This window comes from Onychomys torridus, chromosome 1 (genome assembly GCF_903995425.1).
Source record: "Onychomys torridus chromosome 1, mOncTor1.1, whole genome shotgun sequence".
Taxonomy (NCBI): domain Eukaryota; kingdom Metazoa; phylum Chordata; class Mammalia; order Rodentia; family Cricetidae; genus Onychomys; species Onychomys torridus.
The window spans coordinates 164,835,383-164,847,075 of NC_050443.1; the positions used below are offsets into that span (position 1 = coordinate 164,835,383).

General features: G+C 55.6%; 1 protein-coding gene across 4 annotated transcripts; it reads left to right on the forward strand.

The window, feature by feature from the left end:
- The first annotated feature begins 4,460 nt into the window (after window positions 1-4,460).
- Nfkb2 (nuclear factor kappa B subunit 2) lies at window positions 4,461-11,664 on the forward strand. 4 transcript variants are annotated; one of them, XM_036171388.1, is made up of 23 exons: window positions 4,461-4,553; window positions 5,630-5,724; window positions 5,977-6,058; window positions 6,173-6,213; window positions 6,442-6,540; window positions 6,625-6,776; window positions 7,024-7,130; window positions 7,216-7,374; window positions 7,580-7,684; window positions 7,810-7,895; window positions 7,985-8,123; window positions 8,263-8,388; window positions 8,498-8,707; window positions 8,788-8,929; window positions 9,273-9,387; window positions 9,479-9,692; window positions 9,840-10,009; window positions 10,127-10,229; window positions 10,349-10,500; window positions 10,633-10,702; window positions 10,907-11,079; window positions 11,204-11,315; window positions 11,396-11,664. In XM_036171388.1, the coding sequence occupies exons 2-23, from the start codon at window positions 5,704-5,706 to the stop codon at window positions 11,515-11,517; spliced, it is 2,700 nt and encodes an 899-aa protein (XP_036027281.1). In that variant the 5' UTR covers window positions 4,461-4,553; window positions 5,630-5,703; the 3' UTR covers window positions 11,518-11,664. The 4 variants fall into 4 exon arrangements, with proteins under 4 accessions (XP_036027281.1, XP_036027263.1, XP_036027272.1 ...); XM_036171370.1 differs by having other exon boundaries at window positions 4,462-4,553; window positions 11,393-11,664; XM_036171379.1 differs by lacking the exon at window positions 4,461-4,553 and having other exon boundaries at window positions 5,413-5,724.
- The last annotated feature ends 29 nt before the right edge of the window (window positions 11,665-11,693 follow it).

An 11,693-nucleotide genomic window follows, 5' to 3' on the forward strand; every position in this document is an offset into this window, starting at 1 on the left:
TGTAGCTTTGCACTTTTCCTGGAACTCACTTGGTAGCCCAGGCTGGCCTCAAACTCACAGAGATCTGCTTATCTCTGCCTCCCAAGTGCTGGGATTACAGGCGTGCGCCACCACCGCCCGGCTTCCTTTTTTTAAAGATATGTTTATTTTTATTTTATGTGTATGTGTTTTACCTAACCCCCCTCCAAGTCCAAGCCTCCATTTATTGGACCCTGGCCTCCCTCCTTTGTTTGGTATACCATACACTCTTTTAGATCTATGGCATTGCCATTCCACTGCCTATCCTCGTCAGAACAAATGCATCCAAATTCCCTGCCCCCTGATCCTTTTGGAGACAGAGTACTGGAAATTGAACTCGGAGCCTTGTTCATGCTAGGAAAATGCTCTAGTCTAATCTACAGCCCTGTCCCCCAAATTCTTGCCTTAGTCCATCTGTCCATCTGCACAGGCTTGCTATCCCTCAGATATGCTGCACACTCCTGTGGAACCTTTGAAGTGTTCAGCCCCACTCACAAATGGTCCTCTTCTAGATACAAAAGGTGACACGCTCCCTAGCTTATTTCAAGTCACTATCTTTTCTGTTTGTTTGTTTGTTTTGTTTTGTTTTGTTTTTGAGAAAGAGTCTTTCTATAAAGTCCTAGCTGGCCTTGAACTCACAGAAATCAACATGCCTCCTGAGTGCCAGGATTAAAGGCCTATGTCAGGATGTCCAGCCTTCCAGTCACTGTATAAACGTCACCTCTTCAAAGTGGCTCTCCCTGACTACTATTTGAAATGCCTGGTCACTCACACCCATCTTCCTGCCTACTTAATTTTCCTCAGCAGAACGTAGAAATGGCATACGTCTACTTGATTTCCATCTGCAAGCAGGGACATTGTTTTTCCAGAGTAGTCCTCACTGTTTATTGACAAATGGATGGAGCAGATTTCTGATGCATCTTCTCTGGACCAGGCATTATGCTGGGACTGGATGCAGAAGTATAAATCCTTATACTGAAATCGGAATGACAGCCAGGCAGTGGTGGCACACGCCTTTGAACCCAGCACTAGGGAGGCAGAGCCAGGCGGATCTCTGTGAGTTCAAGGCCAGCCTGGTCTACAGATCGAGTTCCAGGATAGCCAGAGCTACACAGAGAAACTCTGTCTTGGAAAAAAAAAAATCAGTCTATTCTCTCTCTTTATGGTTGCTTGTGTTAAGCCTCTTTGAGCCCTGGCTTCATCAACAGTGTAAGTGGATACAGGTTGGTACCCCTAATCTAAAGTGGATAGTTCCATCTATTCAGATTAGATAAACCCAACCTGTAGTCTATGCAAATACCCTAAACATTTAAAAAAAATCTGAAAAACAAAAAATCTGAAAAAAAAAATCCTGTCTCAAACATTCAGTGTAAGAGTGGAGGAGATAAGAATTAATACCACTCCCTTCCTGATGCTGGAGCAAGTCTATAATCATGTGCTAAAGATCCGGGAAAGTCATAGGAGAGCCCTGAAAGAGTCTGTCTCCAGAAATGGAGATGCATTGCACACACACAGCTCCTACAGGGAAAGCTGACACCAGAGGTCCAGACACGAGGTCCATGCTGTAAATTCTTATAGACATATGTGTTCAAGGAGGTCACAGAGTGTGAAAGGTCATTTTCAATGTGGCTTTTTATTTTATTTATATTATTTGGTTTGTTTGTTTTCTCCTGAGACACGGTTTTTCTGTGTAACAGCGCTGGCTGTCCTGAAACTTGCTCTGTAGACCAGGCTAGCCTCCAACTCACAGAGATCTACCTGCCTCTGCCTCCTGAGTGCTGGGATTAAAGTGTGCCGCCACCACCCAGCTCAGGATAGCTTTTTTTTTTTTTTTTACTTTCCATCCTTACATGGCTTATCTTTTTAATATTATTTTATTCTCTCTTTAAAGACTTTATCTTATTTTTAAACTTTATTTTTTATTAAGATGTGTTGTTGTTGTTCTTGTTTTCCAAGACAGGGTTTCTCTGTGTAGCTTCGTGCCTTTCCTGGAACTCAGTTGGTAGCCCAGGCTGGCCTCGAACTCACAGAGATCCACCTGCCTCTGCCTCCCGAGTGCTGGGATTACAGGCGTGCGCCACCACCGCCCAGCAAGTTTTTTTTTTTTTTAAATGCATTCTATATACCAACCACAGATCTGCCCCTTCTCTTCCCTCCTCTCCTTCCCCAGCTTTTCCCCCTAACCCACCCCCCCATTCCCTCCTTTGACAAGGTAAGACCTCCCATGGGGAGTCAGCAGAGCCTGGTACATTCAGTTGAGGCAGGTCCAAGCCCATCCCCCTGCATCAAGGCTGTGCAAGATGTCCCACCACAGTTAGTGGGCTCCAGAAAGCCATTTCATGCACCAGGGATGGATCCTGATCCTACTGCCAGGGGGCCCCTAAAGCAGATCAAGCTACACAACTGTCTCGCTTATGCAGAGGGCCTAGTCCAGTCCCATGGAGGCTCCACTGCTGATGTTCTAAAGTTAATGAGTTCCCACTAGTTTGGTTTGGTTGTCTCTGTAGGTTTCCCATCATGATCTTGATGCCCCTTGCTCATAGAATCCCTCTCCTTGATTGGACTCCCAGAGCTTGGCCTGGTGCCTGGCTGTGGATTTCTGCATCTGCTTCCATCAGTCACTGGATGAAGGCTCTATGATGACAGTTAGGGTTTTCACCGATCTGATTCCTGGGGTAAGCCAGCTCAGGCACCCTCTCCACTTCTGCTAGTAGTCTAAGCTGGGGTCATCCTTGTGGATTCCTGGGAACTTCCCTAGCACCCGTTTCTCCCAATCCCCATGGTGTCTCCCTCTATCATGGTATCTTTCATTGTTCTCCCACTCCATCCCTGTTCCAGCTCAACCATCCATTCCCTCATGTTCTCATTCCCCATCCCCTACCCTCCATTGCCCCCCCATCCTCAGTTTACTGATGGAGATCTCGTCTATTTCCCCTTCCCAGGGCAATCCATGCGTCCCTCCTAGGGTCCTAGCTAGTTTCTCTGGAACTGTGGGTTGCAGTCTGGTTATCCTTTGCTTTACATCCACTTATGAGTGAGTACATACCATGTTTGTCCTTCCGAGTCTGGGTTACCTCACTCAGGATGATATTTTCTAGTTCCATCCATTTGTCTGCAAATTTCCTGATGTCATTGTTTTTACTGCTTATCAGTACTCCATTGTGTGTATATGTACCACATTTTCTTTATCCATTCTTCCATTGAGGGGCATCTACATTGTTTCCAGGTTCTAGTTATTACGAATAATGCTGCTATGAACATAGTTGAGCAAGTGTTCAGAATGACTTTTTAAATAGATTTTTTATTTGTAATTGTGTGGGGTTTGATGTGGAGGTGGGAACAGGAAATGTGCACATGAATTCAGTACTCTGGGAGACAGACATGTGATCCTCTGATGTTGCAGTTTCAGACACTTGTGAGCTTTCCCAAGTGGATACTGGGAACAGAACTTCCATCCCCTTGGGAAAGCAGTACTGGACGTTTAACTGCTGACCTACCTCCCCAGCCTCCCATCGCCTTTTATGATGGTAGCCGGACCTCACACATGCAGAGCACACCACTGAGCAACAGCCACAAACCAAGAGCCATTTTCGACACTGGAGCAAGTTTGAAATATTATACTTTGGACACCTTTGTGTGCGTGCGTGTTGAGATAGGGTGGCTTCAAACGGGGGATCCTCCTGTCTCGGTCTCACGAAAGCCAGGGCTGCAGGCGTATATCAGCATATCCGGTTGGTTGCCTTTCAATTCCAATAGTCCAGACATCTGTGGTGTATGAGCGAGGCCTGCGACTGACTCCCAGATAAACATCTCCTCCCCTCGCTCACACCCGCCAGAGCACTGCTCCGCCAACAGGTCATGCTGAAAGCCTGGGCCCTTGTGAACCCGCCACTTAGAGAATACATTTTAAACCCCGCGTCTCTTCCAGAATCCATGAAACTGACACAGTTGACCCCAGCGTTTCCTTGTGGATCCAGAAAGGCCGCTAGATGGCAATCTGGGGCTGACCGCAAGATCGGCCTCCTTCCTCTTCCCTTAACTTCCCAGCATCGAGGTCCCCGTCCGGAGGGACCCGAGTGTCGGGGCTGGCCCGTTTCCCCGGAGTTCCCCAGTTTCGGAGACAGCCGAGAGCTAGGCGCAGCAAGAGCCGGGTGGCCCCCGTGGGCTCCCAGGCCGTCCGGGGCAAGCCTGGGACGGTGCAGAGATCCGAGCCCCGCATCGCGCTGGCTTCGCCGCCCCGCCTCGCCGCTCGGCAGCAGAACTGGCGCGGGGTGACACCCGGCGACCAGCCCCGAGCCAGCCTTCCCCGTTAGGGGCGCGCCTGCGTCGCTCCGGGTTGGCTACAAGAGTCCTGGAGTGAAACTTCCAGCCAATAAAGAAAGGGCTTGAGGAGTGACGCACAGGGACGTCACGGGAATTCCCCCCCTCGGGGGGCAGAAAGGGGCTTTCCCGGCTGGAGCCCGGCGGCCCGAGAGGAGCACCGACCGGTCCAGGGTAGGGTTCGGAAAGAAGCCGGAACCAGAGCCGCCACCACGGTGAGTGGCCGGGGCCAGACCCCTGAGTGGCCCGGGAATGGAGAGGGAGGGAGGAGGGGCTTGGGTGACAGTCTGGGGCTGGACACCACCTCCAGAGCGCGCACACGGACGGGACACCCTGGCACGCACCGACACGTAAGCCCGTCCTTTGGCTGGCCTGCGCACAGCCGGCCCGGTGTCAGCCCCGCACGCACGCACGCGGGCACAAGGCCACCTGTGCACCAGCGCCTGAGCGCGGGCATGCAGACGTGCACGGACGTCTGCCCACACCGAACAGCTCCAGGACTCACCTGTGTGGACGAATGCTCACTTGCACGTGCATGCTGCCGCCACTGGCACTCACCACGCACACCAGACATGAGGGCTGAAAACGCAAACCGCTGTGATGGGCACACGCGTTTTACAAATGGTTGTGGGGCTGGGCGCTCAAGGGCCGGTCGCCCGGAGCAGGTGCAGCGGGAGAATCCGGGAAGCTAAGACGTTCCGGAGTCGCTAGAGACCGTGGAAGGGGAAACTCCTCTCCCCACCCCGCGGCGCGTATCGCCTTCTCCGGGCAGAACCCCGGGGGCCCCATTGGAAGAGCCCCCGCCTACGGGCCATTCGGAAAAGAGGCCTCCGACGGCAGGAATGTCCCCACAAAAGCCCCCGGGTGAATCAGCCGTGTCCTCCACGCTGGCCGAAAATCCCAAGGTTGCTCCAGGCCGCGGAGTGGGGGCGAGGCGGGCTAGGCCCCGACTGAGCCCCGGGGGCTGCGGCCGCCGCGGGGAACCCGGAGCAGCCCGGGCCTCCCGCCCCTCCCGCCGCGGGGGCGGGGCCCCGGCGTCATTTCCAGGCCCGCCCCTCCGGCTCCGCCTCCCCCTGGTATTTTCGGGACTTTCCTAAGCTGCACTAACTTTCTGCCCCTTCCCGGGCCCGGCCCCGCTCCGGATCTCGACCTCCACCGGATCTTACCCGCCACGCCCGGACGGGCGGCCGGAGGAGATCAGACCCTCCCCCAAATCTGGGGCCCCCTCTCCTGCCCACCTCTGTCCTGATCTCTCCCCCTCTCCTCCCTCCCGCGCCTCTCTTCACTTTAGGCGGGCGTCTGAAACTCTGGGAAGCCGAACAAGGGCCCGAAGCCGCCAGACACAGTGGGGCCTAGCCCAGAGACATGGACAGTTGCTACGACCCAGTGAGTCACGCTGCCTGGCCCTGAAGCCGGCTTGTGCCCCGGTCTCTTCTGCTTGTCTACCGAAGGCTCCTCCACTTCCCTGCTTCTGCATGTCTCCAGACTGTCTCAGCCTGTCCGTCTGTCCTGTCTGCAAACTTTGCCCAGAAAGCAACTTCCTTATGGCTTGAGGAGGAGCCCAGTGACTGCTGAGGGCCTGGAGCCCGGAGGAGGAGGGCTCAGATTCAGCAGCCACCTTCTCTGTCTGTAAACCAGGGTCTGGATGGCATCCCCGAGTATGATGATTTTGAGTTCAGCCCCTCCATTGTGGAGCCCAAGGATCCAGCCCCAGAGACAGGTCAGTGAGTCTTTAGCCTTAGGTGTCCCAGAACCAGGAGGCGAGTGAGCATGTCCGCTCTGCCTGAGGGATGGGCTTGGGGATCCTGGCTAAGTAAAGCCCCTCTGTTTCCAGCTGATGGCCCCTATCTGGTGATTGTGGAGCAGCCCAAGCAGGTGAGTGAGCCACAGAGGTGTGCGATGGCGTCGGCTCTGGGGACAAGTGGGGTAGCTGGAACTGACAGGGAAGCCACTGGGATTGGATGGTTGGTTGCTGCTGGTCTGTTGTGGGGAGATATTCAGGAGACGCGCTGTTGGTCATTGTGGTCAGTGATGGCCAGTGGTTGCACTGGGGGTGGGGGGGGGTCCTCTCCTAACCACATGTCTTTGTCGTGGAACCTTCAGCGAGGCTTCAGATTTCGCTATGGCTGTGAAGGGCCCTCCCACGGAGGCCTGCCAGGTGCCTCCAGTGAGAAAGGCAGAAAGACCTACCCTACTGTCAAGGTGTGTTCCGACGATGCTGCAGGGTGGGTAGGCTAGGGGACGGTGTGCCCGGGGCCACTATTGACGATCCTTTGCCCTTCTCAGATCTGTAACTATGAGGGACTGGCCAAGATTGAGGTGGACCTCGTAACACACAGTGACCCACCTCGTGCGCATGCCCACAGTCTGGTGGGCAAGCAGTGTTCGGAGCTGGGCGTCTGTGCTGTGTCTGTAGGACCCAAGGACATGACTGCTCAGTAGGTGTCCCCATTCCTGGGCCCCAGAGGGATGCTCATAGCCTGCCAGTCACAGGTCCCACCTGTGTAACTAGCAAACAAAGGGAGAGATTTTACTTTGGCCCCAGAATCCCAGGGCTAAAATAAAAGGAACACTTTTCTTGAAGGACAAAGCCAGGCTGAGCCTGTCAGAGGGGTGGGGGTGGGGAGTTGCATCATGGGGAAAGCACTCCATGGACAAAGCCCCCTGACTCCTTCTCCTCATCAGATTTAATAATCTGGGTGTCCTGCATGTAACCAAGAAGAACATGATGGAGATTATGATTCAAAAACTTCAAAGGCAGCGGCTTCGTTCCAAGCCTCAGGGCCTTACAGGTATGGCGACGGAGGGTTGTCAGGAGGTACTTCAAGAGGAGAGGGGAAGAGTAGCCCAGAGCTCACGCTCAGGCTGTCCATCCAGAGGCTGAGCGTCGGGAGCTAGAGCAGGAAGCCAAGGAGCTGAAGAAAGTCATGGATCTGAGCATCGTGCGCCTCCGCTTCTCTGCTTTCCTTCGGGCTAGTGATGGCTCCTTCACCTTGCCTCTGAAGCCGGTTATCTCCCAGCCCATCCATGACAGCAGTGAGTATCCTGAGGGTGCCCACCCAGTGTGAGGACCCAGAGGAGCGTTTGGGATACCTTCAGTCTGTGGAATTCGAACCTGGCCCTGCCACATGTCAGATGAGTGGGCCTAAGCAAGTCTGAGTGTTGCTTCTGTCTTGGTGAATGAAGACTCCTGTGCCCCCAGCTCCGTCAGTGTGGCCCTAACCCGTCTCCCATCATATAGAGTCTCCAGGGGCCTCAAACCTGAAGATTTCCCGAATGGACAAAACAGCAGGTTCTGTGCGCGGTGGAGACGAAGTTTATTTGCTTTGCGATAAGGTGCAGAAAGGTGAGGCAGCAGGCCTCTCTGGAACTAGAGACACTGATTGTAAGGCTGGGGGGCGGGGGCACTTCGGGATAAATGCATGGGGTCTGCAGATTCTCCCTACGGCTAAGCTTCACATTTCTCTGTAGATGACATTGAGGTTCGGTTCTATGAGGATGACGAGAATGGATGGCAAGCCTTTGGGGACTTCTCCCCCACAGACGTTCATAAACAGGTACTGAGGGACTAGGGCCTGCCCTGGAGGCAGAACTAGGCAAAGTCCTCACTTGACACCAAAGGTCTTTCTCCGACCCTCTACCCCAGTATGCTATTGTGTTCCGGACACCGCCCTATCACAAGATGAAGATAGAGAGGCCTGTAACGGTGTTCCTGCAGCTGAAGCGCAAGCGTGGAGGGGATGTCTCCGACTCCAAACAGTTCACCTATTACCCTCTGGTGGAAGGTGGGGCCGGGCTTCAGGATTCCCGGGGGCTGGAGGGAGCAAGGTGGGCCTCGAGGCGCCCTAGAGGTGGCTGCTGGTGGCCGGGCTTGACGACAACCCATGTGTTGGATTTTAACACCCCGTTTCTTGTTCCCCCTAGACAAGGAGGAAGTGCAGCGGAAGAGAAGGAAGGCCTTGCCCACCTTCTCCCAGCCCTTCGGGGGCGGATCCCACATGGGTGGAGGCTCTGGGGGCTCCGCGGGGGGTTATGGAGGCGCTGGAGGAGGTGAGCGGGTGCCAGTGGCCAGAGGAGAGGTGGAGGGGATAAGAGGAAGTTAGAAAAGAAATCTGGGAGAGTCCTGGCTGGCACCTCACAGCTTTGCCCATGCCCACAGGTGGCAGCCTCGGCTTTTTCCCCCATTCCTTGGCCTACAACCCCTACCAGTCCGGCGCGGCCCCAATGGGCTGCTACCCGGGTGGAGGGGGCGGAGCGCAGATGGCCGGCTCTGGGCGGGGCGTGGATGCTGGGGAGGCGGCGGAAGAGCCGAGCGCGCCCCCCCAGGCTCCCCAGGGCGGAGCGCAGGCCCCCGACGCGCTGCAGCGAGGTACGTCTCAGGGATGCTGGCAGGCGGGCGCGCGCCGGGCTGGTGACCTGGCCCGCACCCACGCGCCCTGTCCCCTCCAGCTCGCGAGTACAACGCGCGCCTGTTCGGTCTGGCGCAGCGCAGCGCCCGAGCGTTGCTGGACTACGGCGTCACCGCGGACGCGCGCGCTCTGCTGGCGGGACAGCGCCACCTGCTGACGGCCCAGGACGAGAACGGAGACACGTAAGCGTCGGCCTCGGCACATCCAGGGGGTCTCCTGGTACCAGGTCTAGAGAGTGGGGCCTGTAGAGGAAACTGCAAAGAGCCGAACCCTAGAGTCGGACAGATCTGGTCTCAGGTCCTCAATGTTTTCTAGTTGTGTTCAAGAAATGTACTCTCCCCGACCTTCAATTTTGTTAGCTGTGAAAGGGGCACAGGAGCAAGGTGTGACAACGGATTAAGATGGTAACATTCAGGGTTCACCAGGCCCCAGTGAAGAAGACCACGGAGGTGTGGAGTTTTGAGGGCAGATGATGCTGTGGGTGGCTGGGTTTCCCAGACCAAAGTCTCACTTTCCAACCTCCAGGCCGCTGCACCTGGCCATTATCCATGGGCAGACTGGTGTCATTGAGCAGATAGCCCATGTCATCTATCATGCCCAGTACCTTGGGGTCATCAACCTCACTAACCACCTACACCAGGTAAGAGGGAAGCCTCTGGTGAGGGATGAGGAGTTGAAGGCGGGGAGCCCTAAGCTGGGGTGGGCTTGGCTCACTCCGCCTTCCTCCCCAGACACCTCTGCACCTAGCAGTCATCACTGGGCAGACAAGGGTGGTGAGCTTCCTGATGCAGGTGGGTGCAGACCCCACACTGCTGGATCGGCATGGAGACTCAGCTGTGCACCTGGCTCTCCGGGCAGGTGCTGAAGCCCCAGAACTGTTGCGGGCACTGTTGCATAGTGGGACCCATGCTGTGCCCCAAATATTGCACATGCCTGATTTTGCAGGTAAGCTTTCCACCTCCTCCAGTCTGGGACAAGGGTGGGGACCAAGGTTATATGATTGATAGACAGGAGTAGGGGTTACCTGGTCAGGGTTTGCCCAGAGGTCACCTTGGGGGTCACAGCTGCAGACTGAGTGTGCTGTTTCTCTAGGACTATACCCAGTACACCTGGCAGTTCATGCCCGGAGCCCCGAGTGCCTGGATCTGCTAGTTGACAGTGGGGCTGAAGTGGAGGCAGCGGAGAGGCAAGGGGGCCGAACACCCCTGCATCTAGCCACAGAGATGGAGGAGCTGGGGTTGGTCACCCATCTGGTTACCAAGGTGGGCATGAACCCTGGAAGGGATAGGGAGGGCTGTGGGAGGACCAGGAATGATGAAGAGGTGTGTGGGAAGGCTTGGCCTCCTGGACCATGCTGGTCACTCCTTGCTGCCCCACAGCTCCATGCTAATGTGAATGCCCGGACATTTGCTGGAAACACACCCCTCCACCTGGCGGCTGGACTTGGATCCCCAACCCTCACTCGCCTCCTCCTGAAGGCCGGTAAGTTTCATCCTCTGTATGAACAGGGCAGAAAAGAGAAAGGGGACTTCCCGGCCGTTGTTCAGTCCTCAGGGTGGGCCCTCCACTAGTCTCTTCTGATGACTGGCTCCCTCTTCCAGGTGCTGACATCCATGCAGAGAACGAGGAGCCTCTGTGCCCTCTGCCCTCACCCCCTACCTCTGGGAGCGACTCTGATTCTGAGGGGCCTGAGAGGGATACCCAAAGAAACTTCCGGGGCCATACACCTCTTGACCTCACTTGCAGCACCAAGGTGAGGGCATCCTGGCAATAGAAACACTGAAGTGAGCACCGGACACCACCTGGGCTTGGGGCTGTGGGCAGATCATGGACTTGGGGAGAACGGGCTTAAGGTCTGGGATGACAGGCCACTCTTTCTCCCCAGGTGAAGACTCTGCTGCTAAATGCTGCTCAGAACACCACGGAGCCGCCCCTGGCCCCACCCAGCCCTACAGGTGAGATTGGCAGACATTTCCAGTCTCAGGCGCCTCCTCTCAGAGGTGATCTCCTTCAGGACTTTGACGAGGGCTCTTTCTCTGCCATCCACACCCATCGATGTCTGCCTTGTGTATCACATTACCAGGGACAAAAGCTGTGTCCAGGTATGTGTCTCTGCCCAGCTCTGGAGCTACCTCACAGATCTGTATTTGTTCCCTCAGGGCCAGGGCTGTCACTAGGGGATGCAGCCCTGCAGAACCTGGAGCAGATGCTAGATGGGCCAGAAGCCCAAGGCAGCTGGGCAGAACTGGCTGAGCGACTGGGTCTTCGAAGTCTGGTGGACACATACAGGAAGACCCCCTCACCCAGTGGCAGCCTCCTGCGTAGTTACAAGGTGGGGTAGTCTGTACCCTGCCCAGCTTACAGAGGCCTTACCCATCTCAGAGCCCCCTCCCCCAGGACTTTCTGCCCCACACCCTAGCCATTGCTCCAATCTCCTGTCTCCTCTTTCTCATCAGCTGGCTGGTGGAGATTTGGGGGGTCTTCTGGATGCCTTGTCGGACATGGGTCTGCATGAGGGGGTCAGACTGCTAAGAGATCCTGAGACCCGAGACAAGCTGCCCAGCACAGGTAAAGGGACCAGCTTGGAAGGTGCATCTGGGCTGAGGGTGGGAGGCCCGAGGCCTGACTCCCTCCTGTTCCCCCAGCAGAGGCAAAAGAAGACAGTGCCTACGGGAGCCAGTCCGTGGAGCAGGAGGCAGAGAAGCTGTGTCCACCCCCTGAGCCGCCAGGAGGGTTCTGCCACGGGCACCCCCAGCCTCAGGTGCACTGAATGCTATCTAGCCAGCTTCTTCTGCCAGCATCCCTCTGTACAGCATCCCTGCCTAGTCAAAATCTTATTATTTAACACCTCAAGCCCACACCTCAGTGGGCCAAATAAAGGATTCCTGTGGGAAGGGGAAGGCCCTTTCCCAATTTACGGTACGGCAACCCCAATGTGATGCCCAT

Bases quoted from the DNA above. Each gene is read 5' to 3' on its own strand.
- Nfkb2 (XM_036171370.1), top strand. From the start codon at position 5,704: ATGGACAGTTGCTACGACCCA. The intron at 6,214-6,441 runs GTGAGTGAGCCA...TGGAACCTTCAG, and splicing joins TTGTGGAGCAGCCCAAGCAG to CGAGGCTTCAGATTTCGCTA. The intron at 6,777-7,023 runs GTAGGTGTCCCC...TCTCCTCATCAG, and splicing joins CCCAAGGACATGACTGCTCA to ATTTAATAATCTGGGTGTCC.